Raw genomic sequence first — 19,278 nt, 5'->3', positions numbered from 1 at the left:
GCTACAGAAAAACTGTAAAAGGCACAAAAGAAATAAAAGACACCATAAGTCTGGTACAGTTTTGTTCATCTTGGTGGGGCCTGAGAGTATCACAGTATCATTGTACAGGGCTGTGTTCATGTTCATGAACCCAGGTTATCTCTGAATTCACTTGTTCCTTAGCTTCTGTTGATGGATGTATGGAAGTACAGGCTACATTTTAGAAAAATATTCACTCACCAAAGGGTTAAATTCTAAGAAAAGGAAAACAAAAGCAGGCACCACACATTCCTTTAATGATTCACCCTTAGCTTCCTGAAAAATTCACACCTAGCACATCATCTCTGACAACTCTAGGAGTCCAAGGTTTTTTTCCAGAATTGATCAATTTTAGCAAAAATAACAGAGTGCAAAGTACTCTGTACACTTTTTTGTTTGAAAATGTGATATCGGTTTTCTTACAAGTCGTCAAGAAGAGTTGTGCACAAAAGCATTTTCTCCCATGCTGCATCGCATGTCACTCACCCTGCACCACAAAATGAGACCCACTTGTTTAGTCTACTTCCCTACGTGTCCCTTACTCTGTCAGATTGGCAATATTTGGGTTGGAAACACCACAAAGAAATACTTGAAAAGTCTTTTTTCAAATATGAGTTCAATAAAAACATTTCTATGTATTAAGTTTTGCAAAACACACTTAACTTTGGGAGAGTTTGGATAGCCCATTAAGCATTTTTATCCCTTCTTTACCAAGACTCAGGCAAAAAATGTTCTATGGATCAGTGTGAAGAACCAAATTCCTTCAGATGCCACCATCTATGTCCAGTCAGCTTTAGGCTTAGAGAACAATTCAGTTCAACGCAGCAAAATGCAATATATATTAATTGACAATCTATTTTTGCCAGATTATGTTCTAGGTCCTGGGAATACAACGGTGTGGTAAGATACAGCCCTGCCTGAAGGAGCAAATGAGATACTGTTTTCCACAATGAGATACTGTTTTCCACAACGGCTGCACCAACTTACATTCCCACCAACAGTGTAAGAGGGTTCCTTTTTCTCCACACCCTCTCCAGCATTTGTTATTTGTAGACTTTTTAATGTTGGCCATTCTGACCAGTGTGAGGTGGTACCTCATTGTAGTTTTTTTTTTTTTTGCGGTATGCGGGCCTCTCACTGTTGTGGCCTCTCCTGTTGCGGAGCACAGGCTCCGGACACGCAGGCCTAGCGGCCATGGCTCACGGGCTTAGTTGCTCCGCGGCATGTGGGATCTTCCCGGACCAGGGCACGAACCCGTGTCTCCTGCATCGGCAGGCGGATTCTCAACCACTGCGCCACCAGGGAAGCCCCTCATTGTAGTTTTGATTTGCATTTCTCTAATAATTAGCGATGTTGAGCATCTTTTCATGTGCCTATTGGCCATCTGTATGTCTTCTGTGGAGAAATGTCTATTTAGGTCTTCTGCACATTTTTTGATTGGGTTTTCTTTTTTGTTGTTGAGTTGTATGAGCTGTTTGTATATTTTGGAAATTAAGCCCTTGTCAGTCACATCATTTGCAAGTATTTTCTCCCATTCTGTAGACTGTCTTTTCTTTTTGTTTATGGTTTCCTTTGCTGTGCAAAAGTTTGTAAGTTTGATTAGGTCCCATTTGTGTTTTTTTGCTTTTATTTCTATTGCCTTGGGAGACTGACCTAAGAAAACATTGGTATGATTTATGTCAGAGAATGTTTTGTCTGGCTGTATTTTTAATAATCCAAGCAAGAGCTCATGATGGCCTAACCTGGTACAAGTAGTAGTGGAAATAGAAGAAAATAGATTTGATACAGTTGTTAAGAGACGTAGAATTGTTAAGACTTGGTGAATGACTTAAAGAGCAGAGAGGAGAGACAGTCAAGGCTGATACCCTGATTCCTGCCATGGGCCATGGGTGATGGCAGTGTCATTCATGGACATTGGGAACGTAAGAGGAAGAGGAGTATATTGGCTGGAGAGAGGCAGTACAGAGATGATGGCTTCACCTGGAACATTTTGAGCTGGAAATGTCTCTGGGTCTAGAATCAGGAAGACAACCTGGGCAGGAGATTTAGATTTGTGACTCCTTAGCATATGGTTGATACTTGAAGCCATGGAGGTTGACAGTGTGGGTGGAAACAGGCAGCTAGCTAGCTCATTCACCATCTATCCATACATCTGTTCATCAGGAAAGGAATTTCTAAATGTTCCCTAATGTGCATGTAGTATGTCTATGATTTCTCCTAAACAGTGAAAATATCACAAGTTTATTTCTTTTTCTCAAAAAACCAAAACCAAGGAGCAATCACTGGGAGCCACTTTTGATTTCTGCCTTTATCTTCACCATTTGTTCTTATGGTTCAGTAGCTCTGGCCTGTTCTTTTGCTCTTTCATTGTGAACTTCCGCCTGAAAGACACACCCACCCCTGAATCCCCCAAGGCGAGTTTGACATTCAATCCAAGCCTGGGTCTCTGGTTTACCATCAAAGCAAGAGAGGGACTTATTCAGCCTTTCCCATGAAATTGCTAAATGCTATTTCATTAAATATGTGCCAGAGCAGTGTATTTTTATTGTTGGTTTTAAAAACCAAGAAAGAAACCAAAAAAACTCCATGAAACAAGTATCCCCAAATTCATGTATGGTGTCAGGAAGATGGAGAACAAAATGACTAGTGTTCTGCAAAGCATAAATAAAGAAAATGGAGAAGGATTTTTCCTTTCAAAAAAAAAAAACCCTGATATTGACATGAAATGTCAGGTCAGGTAGAGACTTCTGATCCAAGGTGATTTGAACTCAAATGTTTCACTCATTCTACCCATTCCCCACTGAAATCACTAAATGGATATTATATAAAATTCTATATGAATGCTGGAAACTGAGGAAGGGAATTATCCCCATAACTGAAACTCAGAGGGTTAATGAGATATACTAGTAGCCATTGCTCTGGCGACAATGGCCCTCGTGATGAAGGAAGAGAGCTGTGCACCGTGAATGTCCTCCGTTCACCCTGCCAGGAAGCTAAGGAGACCATGGGTATCTTGTGGGAGACTCAGCATCACCTGATTCTTTACCACGTGAGGAATGGTACCTCTGTAGGTGTATCTTCCTGTGTGGTACCCTCCTGGCTGCCTCTTACTAGCCTCCTCCTCTGGCTTCCTCCTGGCTATGTAAACCAGAGACTATGGTTTTTAGAATGATCAGTTTAATGTATACAAGATGTGCCACCTTTCTGGTGAAGGTTCTGGGAAGCACTAACCCCTCCATCTTTGGAATCTCAAGAGTCACAAAAGCCTTTAAAGAACGGTCATTTTCTGAGCTGCATCCAGATGCATTGGGAGAGCCAAGACGCAGAGGCAGTATAGCTGAGAGCAAGGCAGCCCCGCGTCCTCTCGTTGTGGGCTCTCAGCTATTACCACTCCTGTGGCTTCACACTGACAGTTATAAATATATACATATAGATCAAATAAATATATGTAGACTAAAATGGGATAAAATGGTAAGATAATAAACTTCACTGAGATGAAAAGTATAGTAAGTTTTGGTGTTCAAGGGGAACCAAGAAACGGAACTCCTCTGTCCAAACCTTGAACCAGTGGAGCAATAATAACAAAGTGTAGGAACACCACACATCGCCTATATTCCTGAGCTTTCCGGGTGCTCTCCACTGATGAGCAGCTCCCGAGAAGGGGAGGGAGGGGCTGAGCTACATTTGCTCAGTTCTTCTTTCTAAACTCATCAGTCAGATTAAGTTCCCCCTGGACCCAGGGCTCATGAGCTAGAGGGTGTAAAGAGGGAAAGAAAGTCATACGAAAAGAGCTGCGTCTATATGGAGGAGGCATCCCAAGTGGAGAAGAAGTGTCCACCACACATACCCCAGCACTCTTTGGATTTTTCTTCCATTAATCTCTTGGGCTTAGTCATTAAGCCTAAGGCCAACTGGAAGAAGACATTTCCCACCTTCATGAGGCTCCTTCTGCCTTACCAACTACTACATTTTTGGGTGTCCTCATTGACAGGGTGGATTTTGCCCCTAGAAAGCTCTGAAATGAGTTGAAACTGTATAATAACTAAATGAACACCACTGTATTAGTTTCCTAGGGCCGTCGTAACAAATGACTACAACTGGGTGACTTAAAGCAACAGAAACTAGTTCTCTCACCATTCTGGAGCCCAGACGTCCAAAATAAAGGTGTCAGCAAGTCCGTGCTCCACCTGAAGGCTCTAGGGGAGAATCCTTCCTCGCCTCTTCCTTGGCTTCTGGGAACATCACTCCAATCTTTCTCTGCTTTTCCCATGGAAGCTTTCCCATGCTTTCCCCATGGCCTTCTGCCCTGTGTATGGCTCTGTGACAAATCTTCCTCTGCTTTCTTTTATAAAGGCACAAGTTATTGGATTTAGGGCCCACCCTAATCCAGGATGATCTCATCTTAACACCCCATCTGCAAAGACCTGATTTCCAAATTCACATTTTCAGGTACTGTAGGTTATGATTGGGACATATCTTTTTGGAGGCCATTAATCAATCCACTCCAGCCACCAATATTAAAGTTTACTATATATTCTATTTCCCACCTGAAATTATGTCCAACGATGTTGTCTGACATAGCTTATCAGAGGTTCTACAACTGAGACCAAACAACATTAAGATACTCTAAGGACAACATACTAATATAAATATAGACATATAGACATATACAGAATATATAAAGAATTCTCACACATTAATAATAAGCAACATTAAATGGTCAAAAGATGGAGTTCCCTGGTGGTCTAGTGGTTAAGACTCCACGCTTCCACTGCAGGGGGTGCAGGCTGGATCCCTGGTCGGGGAACTAAGATCCCACATGCTGCGTGGTGTGGCCAAAAAATAAATTAATTAATTAATTTAATTAAATGGTCAAAAGATTTGAAGAGATGCTTCACCAAAGAAGATACACACGTGCCCAATAAGCATGTGAGAAGCTGCTCAGCATTATTAGTTATCATCAGGCTCTGGCCCATGGGAGGCACCAAGGGGGCTTAGACTTACAGTGCTGTGCACTAAAGAAGAGAGATTCTAGTTGCCAGGGTAGCCACATTCCCAGAGACATTAACAAAGGTGGGGCCTTGGACTAAGACATTGACCACCTAATCTGTAGCAAATGGTTTCTAGTTATCACTACTGAAAAAGAAACAGTGTATGCACATCCCTGGTCCAATCAACTGTGGCCAGTGGATAGGGTCACAATGTTCGGGGTGGCTGATGGGTCCCTCCACAGTGGGTAAAGTAGAAGTTATATGTGGGGCAGACACGCTAAAAGATCAATCTGACAGGTACAGAAATAGCACGGCCTTCAGAGTTGAGCTCTGTGATATTCATTCAGCAAGTCACTTGCCTTCGCTAAGTCCCAATTTCTTCACCTGAAAATAGGAACACTGAAACCTGCCTTAGTATTTTTCATGAAGATTAAACTAGAAAATGCACGTAAAGCAAATGACACAGCTGTCCCAGGAAGGTGGTCTTTCTTCCACCTCCATGGAGGTTAACATAACCGATTCTTCCTGCTCGTGGGGTGGAAAATGAAAGTGGCTCCTGAGAGGAACACTTTAAGCCTGAATTACTCCAAGTCCAAAGGAATGTCCCCAAGAACCCCTGGTCCCAGGACAATCCCAGGAACTGGAACAAGTTTTCCTAAAGGAGCCATAACATCCACTTTGATTCTTAGCCCCCTCCCCACGGTTTACCTCTGAGGCAGAGAAGAACCTTTATGTCAATGGATCTTGGCGTGAGTTTGGGGGCCTCTTCCAGGCAGATAATTCCCCATGCACCTTTCTACTGGACACACTTCATTAGGACATGCCCTCGAATACTCCCTTGATTCTATGTTCTGACATCTCTCTAATGCTCCTATTTCGGCCCTCTGGACTTGGCCTTGAGGTTAGTATTTGATCTGTTTTGCTGATCTCTTGTTATTTCTTACAGACTTGGCTTTTTATTCCCCCTTCCTGCTCTTTGTACTTTTACTTACACTGAGTAGGATCACATTTCCCTTGTCAGCCCACTGAGACCAACCCTTGGTGCCGCCCAAAGGCCAGATCTCAAGCTGGCCTTGCTCAGTACCCACAAGGGGAGATTTGAACAAAACCCAGTTATTCACTGGGACCTAGACCATGCACATGGCCATGCGTGATCTCATAAGGACAGACACCAGGTGAGTCTCCTGGGACTCACTCCATTTGCCTGTGTAGCAAAACAAGAGATGAGGAGTAGGCAAAAGTGAGGATGGGAACTTAGCTTCAACTTCACAGCTTGAAGCTAAGCAGTGCCCATGCTAAGGGTCAAATACACCGGGCAATACCTATTGAATTGAAAGATGTGCCTGCCAGGAGTCCATTAGTTTGAAGGATGGAGAAATCTCAGAAGAACATATCCTCAAGGAAGAGGAAGCCACATAAATAAACTTGATCCATTTAAGAATATCTAGTACTTATTTGTATTTAGAACTGTAGTAGATTAGTGTCCCTGCTTCCTCACCTTTGGCCACAGGTCTGGAGGTTGGCTAGGGTAACTCAGTTCTGGTCCATGTCTCTCTCCGGTAGGCTAGCTTGGGCATGTTCTCCTGGTGAAGATGCAGGTGCGAGAGCACAGGTGGGAAGGCTGAGTGCTATTTCAAGTTTCCGTTTGTATCCAGTTTGCTACAATCCCACAGGCCAAACAAGTCTCAAGCTGGACCCCGAGTCAGAGTGGGCACAGGAGGAGTTTGCAGCCGTGCATGACTGTGCTTAAAAATCAATTCAACATTAAGAATAACCAAGGCCTTTTTGCCAACACAGTGTGTCATGTTTATTGGGCTATTCACAAGTCAGCTAAAACACCATGAAGGGAAAAGACCGGATGCCATCAGTAATGTCAGGAAACAAAATATTTAGTAGTTCTTAGTTTCAAGTGTCGCATTCCATCACAGCTTGAGGAATATGGGCAATTCACTAACAAAACTGCAGTGGGTGCCATTTATTTTTAGCAACAAGAAGCACATACGTTTATTTAACCAATGACTTTTAGGACAGTCAGCAAAAAAAGAAAATGGTATTTTCATGTAGCTAAGACAAGAAAATCATTTATACAAATTAAATGGATACAAAATACATTATAAAGAGAACACACATACAAAAGTCATTAAGCTGGTCAAAGAGCAAGAATGCCACAGAACACCACACTGAGAGAACACTGGTGTGAATTCATTTCCGTTATGAAAGTACGTCCAAAGTTTGAGTTACACATTTACTGAGGTAAAGGCACAATCACCTCCACATAATTAATGGGGAAGAATCCAGATTCCCCATGGAGCACTCCTTCATACCAGTTTTCGTCTATCTGATTGGTTAATGTAATGATATCCCCTTCTTTAAATCCTAGTTCTCCTTGGTTTTCTGGCTCAAACTCATAGAGACCACGACAGCAGGGCTGGTCCATGGGAATGTGAGAACCTGTCCACACCACATGGAGACAAAAAGCACAGGTTAACATGACAGATCACCCAGGGAGCATTGCAAAGGTGGAGAGTTGCAGAGACCACGACAGCAGGCCCCTGACTTCCTTGCCAGGACAAGGCCGGCTCAACCCACCTCACAGGTGCTGTACTTGTGGCCTCTGCCCTCCTCCGCTCTCCCAGCTGCCCCAGATGACCTCCTGGGCCCGCGGCTTTTCTCATCAGTTCTCCCAGAAAGAGAATTCAGGCCCAGCCCCTGTCCTTGAAGCAGCTACTCAGCTCTGCCTGGAGCCCAAGGGAGATGCAGAATTACAAGGCCCAACCCCTGCCCTCAGGGAGCTCATAGTTTCTTTCTGGAGACTGGAAAACACATGGGAAACATTTAAAAAACAAAGATGAGGTACTGTATCACCTATAGCTCAGAGAAGAAGGAAGCAGGAAAGGCCTGCGTGGTCAGGGACATTTTCCTAGAGCTGGTGACCAGGAGCTGGAACGTGGCAGGGTGTGAGACTGGAAAGGGATGAGGAGAATCTCTACAGACCAGCCTGCAGTCTTGGGATTGTTGTACTAAGCCAGAAGTTCTCAGAATAATATTTTTTTAATAATTGCTTTTTCATTTCAAAACTAAAACTAAACATGGTAAAAAGAAAAGACATGCAAAATTGAGAAAAGTTAGCTGTAAACCACTAATGAAGAGGTAACCAATGTTAAATTAACATTATGGCATAGAAGCTTCCAGATATCTTTATGAATATGTTTGTGTATGTATCTACATATAGCTGTTTTCATAAAAGAATTCCTATATATATTACTGTGAACATCTTTCCAGGTTACTTTTAATTACTGACCAGTTGTCAACTGTTATCAGTATAACATAATTTCTTTAACCGATCTCCTATTATAGGATATTTAAAGGTCTTTCCTCCCATCCTTCCCTCCTTCCTTCTTTCTTTCTTCCTTCCTTCCTCTTTCTTTCTCTCTCTTTCCTTCTCCATTCCTTCCTTTTCATTTTCCTGTTTGTTTTCTCTTGGCTTTCATGGATAACTCTTTGAAAAATATCCTAATGTATGTGTATTTACAAATATGTACATTTAATTCCTGAGGGTAAATGTCTAGAAGGAAATTGGCTGTTCATAGACATAGATTTTTCCAAGACTTTCAAAATTTACTATCAATGTATTTTTTTCTATGATTCTTTTTGTCTTAAAAGTACTAGGAACCCCTAATATATTATACACTTTTATACTATAAATATTAACCTTATATCTGTCATGTTTGATACAAGCAGTATTCCCAGCTTATTATCTGTTTCTTTTTTTTCTTTTATTTTGTTTTTGGAGCGTGTACTGGTGATGGGGCAGGGATGGGGGTTTCTGTTTTGTTTTGGCATACATGCAGGAATTTTACACAACATAAGCAGTCAAACTGATGAAACTTTTCATTCATGGTTTCCCTTCTACAATTATATATGAATATTCAACTAAATTTATCTGAGTAATTTTTTTAAATTAATTTTTAATGTGAAAATGTTTTCTTTCAACCCGTTTGGATTTTTGCAAATAAAGGTATTATTTGCTTTTAATAATGTTTAAGCAGTTATCGCAACACGATTTATTAAATAACCCATTCTTCTCCACTGATTTCAAATACTACTTTTATCTTTATCAATATCATACAAATATTTAATTATCATGTGCACTTGGATCTATTTTAGGATCTTCTACTTTGCTCCACTGATCCATTTCAGTAACTGTACCAACACTACTTTAAATATTGTAGCTTTGAAGTAAAGGTTAGTAATTAGTAAAGCACGTTCCTCATTATTACTCTTCTACAGGCATACATTGGAGATATTGCAGGTTTGGTTACAGACCTCCGCAATAAAGCAAACATCTCAATAAAGCAAGTCACCCAAATTTTTTGGTTTCCCAGTGCATATAAAAGTTATGTTTATACTAAACTGTAGTCTGTTAAGTGTGCAGTAGCATTTTGTCTAAAAAAGCAATGTGTATACCTTAATTTAAAAATACTTTATTGCTAAAAAATGCTAACCATCATCTGAGCCTTCAGCGAGTCCTAATCTTTTTGCTGGTGGAGGGTCTTGCCTCGATGTTGGTGGCTGCTGACTGGTCAGGGTGGTGGCTGCTGAAGGCTGGGAGGCTGTGACAACTTCTTAAAATAAGGCAACAGTGAAGTTTGCTGCATCAGTTGACTCTCCCTTTCACAAATGATTTCTCTGTAGCAGGCAACTCTATTGGATAGCATTTTACCCACAGTAGAACTTCTGTCAAAATTGGAGTCAATCCTCTCAAACTCTGCTGCTGCTTTATCAACTAAGTTTTATAATATTCTAAATCTTATATTGTCATTTCAACAGTCTTCACAGTATCTTCATCGGGAGTAGATTCCATCTGAAGAAACCAGAAACCACTTTCTTTGCTCATTCATAAGAAGCAACTCCTCATCTGTTAAAGTTTTATCATGAGATTGCAGCAATTCAGTCACATCTTCAGGCTCCACTTCTAATTCTAGTCTTCTTGTTATTTCTACCACATCTACAATTACTTCCTCCTCTGAAGTCTTGAACCCCTCAAAGTCATCCGTGAGAATTGGAAGCAACTTCTGATAATGTTGGTATTTTGACCTCTTCCCATGAATCATGAATGTTCTTAATGGCATCTAGAATGATGAATCCCTCCCAGAAGGTTTTCGATTTACTTTGCCCAGATCCATCAGAGGAATCTCTATCTGTGGCAGCTGTAGTCTTACAAAATGTTCTTTTTTTTTTCTTTATTTTTTGTGGTACGCAGGCCTCTCACTGCTGTGGCCTCTCCCGTTGCAGAGCACAGGCTCCAGATGTGCAGGCTCAGTGGCCATGGCTCACAGGCCTAGCCGCCCCGCGGCATGTGGGATCCTCCCAGACCGGGGCACGAACCCATGTCCCCTGCATCAGCAGGCGGGCTCTCAACCACTGTGCCACCAGGGAAGCTCCAAAATGTATTCTTAAATAATAAGACTTGAAAGTTGAAATTACTCCTTGATCCATGAGCTGCAGAATAGATGTTGTGTTAGCAGGCATGTAAACAACACTGATCTCATTGTACATCTCCATCAGAGCTCCTGGGTGACTGGGTGCATTGTCAATGAACAGTAATATTTTGAAAGGAATCATTTATTCTGAGCAGTAGGTCTCAACAGTGGGCTTAAAATATTCAGTCAACCATGTAAACAGATGTGCTGTCATCCAGGCTTTGCTGTTCCATTTCTAGAGCACAGGCAGAGTAGATTTAGTATAATTCTGAAGGGATTTAAGATTTTCAGAATGGTAAGTGAGCTCTGGCTTCAACTGAAAGTCACCAGCAGCATTAGCCCCTACCAGTAGAGTCAACCTGTCCTTTGAAGCCAGGCATTGACTTCTCCTCTCTAGCTATGAAAGTCCTAGATGGCACCTTCCAATAGAAGGCCACTTCATCTACATTGAAGATCTGTTGTTTAGTGTAACCACCTTCATTAATGATCTTAGCTTGATCTTCTGGATAACCTGCTGCAGCTTCTACATTAGCACTTGCTGCTTCCCCTTGCACTTTTTTTTTTTTTTTTTTTTTTTGTGGTATGTGGGCCTCTCACTGTTGTGGCCTCTCCCGTTGCAGAGCACAGGCTCCAGACCCAGAGGCCATGGCTCACGGGCCCAGTCGCTCCACGGCATGTGGGATCCTCCCGGACCAGGGCACAAACCCATGTCTCCTGCATAGGCAGGCGGACTCCCAACCACTGCGCCACCAGGGAAGCCCCCCCTTGCACTTTTACATCACGGGAGCAGCTTCTTTCCTTAAACCTCATGAACAACTTCTGCTAGCTTCAGACTTTCCTTCTGCAGCTTTCTCACCTCAGCCTTCATAGAACTGAAAAGAGTTAGGACCTTGTTCTGGATTAGGCTTTGGCTTAAGGGAATGTTGTGGCTGGTTTGATCTTCTATCCAGATCACTGAAACTTTCTCCATATCAGCAATAAAGCTGTTTCACTTTCTTATCATTTGGGTGTTCACCGGAGTAGCACTTTTAATTTCCTTCAAGAACTTTTCCTTTGCATTGACATCTTGGCTCCTGTTTGGTGCAAGAGGCCTAGATTTTCACCTATCCTGGCTTTCGACATGCCTTCCTCACTAAGCTTAAGCAATTCTAGCTTTTGATTTAAAATGAGACGTGCGACACTTCCTTTCACTTGAACACTCAGAGATGATTGTAGGGTTATTAATTGGCCTAACTTCAATATTGCTGTGTCTTGGGGAATAAGGAGGGTGAGGAGAGGGAGAGAGATGGGGGAATGGCAGGTTGGTGGAGCAGTCAGAACACAGACGTTTTTCAAGTTCATCACCTTATATGGGCACAATTTGTGTCCCCCCCCAAAAACAATTACAATAACATCAAAGATCACACATCACCAAAACAAATACAATAATAATGAAAAAGTTTGAATTATTGTGAGAATTACCCAAATGTAACACAGAAACACAAAGTGAGCAAACACTGTTGGAAAAATGGTGTCCATAGACTTGCTCGATACAGGGTTGCCACAAACCTTCAATTTGTAAAGAATGCAGTATCTGCAAAGCGCAATAAAACAAGGTATGCCTGTATTTTAAAATTTCCTATTCCCACAAAATCATTCAACCAGGTAAATTTTAGTATCAATGTATTGAGTTACCCTCATCTTGACTTTAACTGGATGATATTTTTTGAGTATTAATAAGATTAATGTTACAAGATTATTTTTAAATGAATGACCATTGCATGCCTTGAGGAAACCACACTTGTTTATGTGTTGTACATTTATCCTACGTGTAGACTGGGTTTGTTACTATTTTAGATTTTTACCTCTGTATTTTAAAATGAAATTACTTCCTTTTTATATTCTGGTCATGTTTTGGTGTAAGAGCATTTATAAAATAAATTAAACTCTTTTCTCTATTCTCTAAAATATTCAAACTTGAAGACTTGATTAAATGCCCCTAATTATCTAGGCCTATGGATTTCTGAAGACAGAGGGCTTTCTAGGATAGCTTATGATAGTGGCTTAGTGTGTCTGGGAAGGACATATGCTCACCCCAGTCCAGTTCCCTACAGATCCTAAAAGGGACATGTGGCCCCAGTGGTTCCCATGGTTCCATGCAGAGGAGCCAATGGTGAGAGCCTGGGCAGGAGCTGAGGGGCTGCCCTGGCCAAGTGAGGTGATGCCCCTCGGAGAGGGGGTGGAGGGCAAGGACCACCGGTGAGTTCAGAGGGAGACCTGATTGTCCCAGTCAAGATGGAGGTGAAAGGAGGCTGAACCCCACCCCAGGAAAACCACACACTGTATCCACATGAGGCCACCACATGGACAGAGGCCACCACCAGTGGATGGAACAGGCCATCCAGGTGGAGACCAGGGAAGCCTGCACCCCACAATAGCAGACACTTGTTCCTCTTTACATCACCCGAGCAAAGTGAGGTCTGCAAAGCAGGGGAGGCAGCACCCCAGAGCCAGACCAGGCCAGTTTCACGGGTTTTGGCCTTTAAGAAGATGGCTTAATCCTTTCCCATGATTGAAATATCTGCACACGTGTAACCTCTGCCATCCTATGTTTTCCATTTCTATTCCCTTTTTCTATTATTATGAAACATTCTTATTTCTCTCCCTGTCCAGACTTCAACTGAGAGTTGAAACAAATTCTGCTAGAGATTGTGTTCCTTCCTCACCAAGTCTTTTCCATCCTAGTAAAGAGAGAAGATAGATTTGGGTTGGTCAAATGAGAAGCCCCTTTGTCCTGGGGAGGGGCTGGGAGGTGGCAGCAGATTCACCATGCAGCACCCCTTTCTCTGGGGGCAGTTCCCCCCCCCCGGTGCCACCCCACTGCTAAACTTCTGCGCACGCTGTCCACCCCACGTGGGAGTGAGAGCCAACCCCCTGCTGGCATAAGGAGCGTCTTCCACCTACTGCCTTCCTGCTGCAGTGGTTCTCAACCTGGCGGCACATTAAAACGCCCACTGCCCAGGCTGACCCCAGACCAATTAAATCAGTAGCTCTGGCAATGGGACCCAGACAAGGGGGAAATTTTAAAAATTTCTCAGGTGTTTCCAATTTCCAAAGGAGGTTGCAAACCACCAGACTCATGGCCCTCCTTCCCTCGGTTTCCTTTGACCAGAGCCTGGGAGCGTCAAGGAGCTCGTGGGGAAAGGGAAGAGCGAGGTGGCGGGTCAGTGGGGGTTGGGGGGGGGGGGTCTTCTGCCTCTGCACGTGGGAAGCTCCTTCCCAGGTGGTGCTTCCAGGTAGGTCAGCATTTTAAAATCTGGGCCCCCTGCACTATTATCTCTAGAAACTACCTGATGTTTCTAACATGTAGATGGCTCCTTCCATGACAGATGCCCCCATCCCACCCCAAGTCTGTATATTCCTCTTGTCATAATTATGGTAATTGGGAAGTAGAAGGATTTAAATAGGGGGCCCAATGATTTCAAAACATTTGGGGAATTGTGCATTTCCAAGCAGAACTTCCCATTTTCCTTTGGAAATACAGCTATCTGGGTGGGCGGCAGGGCTGGGAGCTGGGCACTGAAACCCTGCAGCAATTCAAGCCTCTGAGTCAAAGTCAATTTTATGAATGAATCACTGTTTCCATGTGGTCTATGAAAATGATTAGTATTCTTTTATCATTTCTCCTACTGTCAGTTTTTAACAGAGACGGAGTCAGATGCCAAAGCACGTGGTGGTCTTGGGAAGCATTTCCTTGAACACAAAATGTCAATGCTAGAAGGGTCTCTGGTGGTCTTCAGTGAACCCTCCTCTTTTTGAAGAAGAGGTCACAGCAGCCTGGCCCCAGAGCTAATGGCAAAGGCAGAAAGAGACACCAGGGCTCCAGACCCCAGCCCATGACCTACCCTCCTGATGTCACCTCCTACGTGATCTATGCCACTGCTAAGGGTTGCCAAGAAATTTCACAGGCTATCACACTGACTACAGGGTTAATTGTGTGTGTGTGTATATATATATTTTTTTCCCCTCCCATTTACTTTGTAAGCTACCTACAATGACTAAAATAAATACTAAATGACAGGCATGCACTTATCCCAACCACCACCTATGTGTGCATACATGTGCACCCCCTGCACACATGCACTGAACAGATCGGGGGTGAGACACATCACTCACTTCTCACTTCATTAATTCCAGGCGAGGGACAATTGCCACACTGCCCACTTTGATTTCCTGAGAGCCGGGAAGTGACCAGGCACTCACATCACACTCCATCAGCAAATGAACCCAAAACATGGCATCTCTCCTGAGACCCCTGAGTGGAAAGCCCCTGGGCCAGAGTTCCCTGACTCAGGTAATAAGACACGAGCACCGGGCTCTCCCCCATCTCTGCGCTGCGTCCCCTCCACCCACTGAACACAGTTCTCTACGGTGCGGGCACCAGGCATATCCATACCCACCAGAGCCTGGTCTGGCTGTCCTGAACTACACCCTCAGCAGGACAATATTCTGCAATATCGTCCAATGCATTTGTCGCGCTGGGTCGTTTTTGCAGTCTGAGGCCCTCAACCCAAGTAGCCATGGCTGCCCTTACTTTAGGGAGAAGGTGGAACCTGCACACGAGCAATCAATGTTTAGCTGGTGAATTCCAAAATAATGCCATTTCAGTTGTGAAATGGTCTGAATGCCAAGGCTTTCAGGCTTTCATGCCAGAGCCAGGTAGGCTCTTATGAGATTTGAGAAGCAGGGGGGCGGGGAGACTTCTGCTTCCAAGGAAGCAGAGCTTGAAGAACTCCAGAGCATAGAGGTTTGTATTACAAGCTGTGGGAGGGAAGGGCTGTTTCCTGCCACCCAGAGAAGAGATAGGAGCTCTTTCTGGAGTCAGGGAGGAGGCCTGGTAAGAGAAGAGGGCAGGGAAGAAGGCTGAACTGCTCCCTGGATTCCACCCTGGGTGGGGGGTCTTAGCCCCACTTCCCACTGGAAGCGTGGGGGAAGGCAGGCCCCCAAAGTGCTCCAGACTTGGGGGCACTGAGCACAGTGGAAATGATGTGTGGTATAATTAAACAGAGAGGGCGTCTGAGGGGGCCACCCTTGGTTCCCCACAAACTGTAAACACATGTCAAGTCCCGGCAGGAAGTGAGGAAGTGCTGCAGGGGCAGCTGGACCAGAGATGGCCTGGGGGTGGCTACACAGGCTCCAAATGCAGAGATCCAGCAACCCAGAGGCAGAGACTCAGGCCCGGGACCCAGGCCTGGACCTGGAGTGACAAGTTATCTCAGCTGTGGAAGCAGTTAAGACCCCGACACGCTTCCCCCCCTGCCACTGTGATGTTCCCTAAACTCTCCCTGCACCCAGGCAACATCTCGGGGTACAGAAGGAGGTAGGAGAGAACCTTGAAGGAAAACCAATAGTCCTTGCGGGAAATTTCAGCCGAATGACTAGGTTTAAATCCTGAATTGACAAAGCAATAAATGGATAGTCTGCACTTTCTATTGGAAGAGACTGCATTACCTTGAAATGGCAAGATTACGTTTTTTTCCACCATTAGAAGAAATGGAAAAAAGATTAAATTTTTTTTTTTTTTTTTTTTGCCCAACAGTAGAAATGGAAAAAAGATTAAGTTGTTTCCGCCATCAGTCTAAACGGAGGCTCGTAAGCAAGTTCAGTTAAAAAGAAATAAAGTTTGTGCTCACTTGCGTGATGGTGTGTGAATTTTCCCTCTCCACAAAAGACAAGTCAGTGTCACCACGGGTAGAACCCAAAAGTGCAGGCAGAAAAGGTGACATGTCCTCAGTGGGACCTTTTCAAACTGGACTAGGCACAAACGTGGGCGAGGTGCCTGAGTGCCCAGCTTCCCTGGATCAGATGCCGCACCTCTGCCCAGATCTTCCCGTAATAAAGGAGGGGTCCTACCCAGCACCCCATCTTTGTTGAACACCCACTCCCCTTTCCCCTGGGGTCTTGCTTCACCACCTCCATCTCTATGCTTTCTCGTGTTTGGTAGTTGGTACCTGACACTACTGAGAATTTGTGCACGTGAGCTCCTGGGAGCCGAAACCCCAACCCAGTCTTCCTTGTTAAGGCACTAAAACAAAGATTATTTTAACAGCAAAAAGGGAGTGTCCCTGTTAAATATTTATTATTCAAGCTCTGTTCCACCCCATTTGGGGAAGAAAAAAAAAAAAAGAGAGAGCCCACCACAAGAATTGTAAAGTGGCCGGTCAGTCAGTACTACATCGGCAACACACAATAGGTCAGGAACCCCTAAACGAAATTTCACTTCCCTCTTGGCAATAATGTGGACCGGTTTCTAACAATATTGGGCCCCCTCTTGTTTTAACAGCAGGAAGATTTTTTGGATGCCCTTCCCCCAACCCCGCCTTTTGTTTCCCAAAGTCCCTGCTGCCAAGGGCTACTCACGTGTACAGAATCGCTGGGCACACTTTACTCTGGTAGGGATAGCCCCACAGTGAATTAATTCTGCAGTCCCAGTTAGCTATAGGGATGAAATACTAACCCTCTGTTTTTCAGTAGACACCATGTGCCAGGACAATATTCTAAGTGCCTGTTAGCAGATTTAATTCTCAGAGAAACCCTCTGATGAGGTACCATTATTTCCCCCAATTTGATGGATGGAGAAACCTAGGTTCAAAGCAATTAAGCAGCAGGGCTGATATTTGACCTCCATCTAGGTCCAGAGTCTGTGTTCCTGATCGCCACTGCATGCATCCACTCTGAAAATTGCTGGCTGGTGAGTTTATGCCCACTCAGTTTCTGAGCCAACCCCAGCCAAGGGGATGGTCCATCACCTAGGTTGGAAAGAGCCTGTGGGTCCTCAGCTGGGCAGGCTCCGGGAGTTCCCGCGCCTTGGGATGCTCTTTATTTTATTTTTTTTTTGAGAGAAATATTGTTTAAAATCTTTTTTAATGAGGTATAATATATACAGATAAGTGCACATATCATAAGTGTATAGTTTAATGAATTTTCACAAACTGAAACATCTGTGCAGCTAGCATCAAGATCAAGAAATAAAACTTTAGTAGCATCTTAGAGCTCAGTCATGTTCTTTCCTCCAATCAGTACTCCCCCAAGGTAATCACTAGCCTGACTCCTAATGCTATACATTAGTTATGTCTGTTTTTTGAGTTTTATGTTAATGGAATCATGCGGTATGCACTCTGGTGTCTCGTTTGTTTCACTCAACGTTATGTCTGTGTGGAGTGTGACTAAGTTCTTCATCTTGTTTAATTTTGTGTGTGTGTGTCTTTTTGATGTATATAACAATATAGTTCAGTATTAGATCCATATAATCTATAAATAAAGACAACGTTTTTGGGGGATGTGTGAGGAATGCTCTTTAGAAGCATCCTCCACTTAAATCTTTCTCTGATCCTGGAAGGCCTGCCCACATCCCAGCTCACCCTGCCAATCACTTGAGGGATGTCCTTCAGCTACTTATTCTCTGTGCTGCTTCAAAGTGAGCAACTCAGGTTTCAATCAAAAAAATAATAATAATAATAACCAAACAAAAACAGGTGTCTACTCCAGGTGGTGGACGAGACACTAGAGTGGAGGTGGCATCAGATAAGCCTGGCGTTTCTGCAGCCCGGCCGTCTCCTGTGCTCCCTCCCTCTCTGTCTGCCATGTGCCAGGACCTGGGAGCCTGTTCTCCAAGGCTGTGTTTCTCATCCTGACTTTGAAGGAGATAAAGGTGGAGGTAGGAGTGGTCAGTGGGGCAGGGGACATCCTTCTCTCCATAGCACTAAAAATCACAGCTCTTTTGCTGTACTTGAACTTGGCTAATTTCCAGCTCACCAAAGGAGCCCTCTGTATTCTCTTCTTCTCTGCTGGCCCTGACTTTGTGTATTTCATTACCTGGAAGCATTTGGTCAGAGCATCCCAACTGAAAGGCAAGCTACAACCCCCACTCCTATTTTTGGGGTTGGGGTGAGGAAGGGGCTGGAGAGAGAAGGAAAATTCACACAACTGCTGTCCGCATGAGTGCCTACCAGGGTACAAGGTATGGAGTCTATGGAAGCTACTGACCTGAGGAGGGCTCTTTGTCTTTTAGTAAATGCCCCAGACGGCTGTGCCTTTTGAGTTTTTGTTCCTGCTTTTTATAGTTTTTCTCTTGCCTCCCTTGTAGTCAGGCTGCGACCTGTCACTTTTTCCTGCCGACAGTGGGCCTTCCGAAAGTCCCCCAGGCCTTTCTAATCTGCTGCTTCCAGTCTGCTGTAGGCTGGGAAATCAGATAACCAATTATGTAACATTAACAGCTGCTGTGTCGTGGGCTCTTGCTCTGTAGCAAGTACCGCGCGTGCCCCAGCACCTCTTATTTATGTGATCTAATTTAATCCTTAGAATAACCCTATGCAGCTGGGGTGATACTTCCTGTTCTTTTGATGACAGAATTTTGACCCAGAGGTGAGAGCCAGGATTTGGCCCTTCCTCTGACTCCAAAGCCCACTTAACAGTAGGGCAGGTGACACCTATCTTGGCTGGGTGAGCTTGTTTTCTGCTCACTTCCTGGTCTCAAGTCTGGAATGCAGAGGTATTTCCATGACTTCTGCTACCCAGGGGCAGCTAAGGAACAGAGAGGAAGGTACCTGAGAACAGGTGGGATCGGCAGTCACCCTGAGACTTACTATACCTGTACCATCTAACTAGAGAGTTCATCTCTTAACGTATTGGGGCAAAAACACTAACTTGGAACTTTCGAGTCTATTTCTGGTTCACACTCATTCTCAAACACCGAGTGTGCACTCTGGGCCAGGCACCACGCCCAACATATTAGACACCATCTCTCT

The 19,278-nt window shown here is 44.0% G+C and overlaps 2 protein-coding genes across 5 annotated transcripts in view; both read right to left on the bottom strand.

Annotated features, from left to right (window-relative positions):
* The window catches only part of SH3GL3 (SH3 domain containing GRB2 like 3, endophilin A3), a 164,947-nt gene that overhangs the window by 8,245 nt on the left and 137,424 nt on the right, over positions 1 to 19,278 (bottom strand). For 2 of the 4 annotated variants that reach the window (XM_059056024.2, XM_067030030.1), the window contains exon 9: positions 6,792 to 7,460. The exons of 1 other annotated variant lie outside the window; for it this stretch is intronic. In XM_059056024.2, coding sequence (XP_058912007.1) covers positions 7,255 to 7,460 — 206 coding nt within the window. In that variant the 3' untranslated portion in view covers positions 6,792 to 7,254. Of the gene's footprint in view, positions 1 to 6,791; positions 7,461 to 18,547; positions 18,711 to 19,278 lie in introns of those variants that run through there. One more of the 4 variants, XM_067030028.1, reaches the window with a different exon arrangement.
* Positions 1 to 19,278, bottom strand: part of ADAMTSL3 (ADAMTS like 3) — a 468,377-nt gene that overhangs the window by 438,484 nt on the left and 10,615 nt on the right. The window lies entirely within an intron of this gene.

The sequence above is a fragment of the Kogia breviceps genome, chromosome 3, assembly GCF_026419965.1.
Source record: "Kogia breviceps isolate mKogBre1 chromosome 3, mKogBre1 haplotype 1, whole genome shotgun sequence".
NCBI classification, from domain to species: domain Eukaryota; kingdom Metazoa; phylum Chordata; class Mammalia; order Artiodactyla; family Physeteridae; genus Kogia; species Kogia breviceps.
The sequence above is the reverse complement of the archived record's forward strand: the minus strand, read 5'-3'. Positions and strand labels throughout refer to the sequence as shown.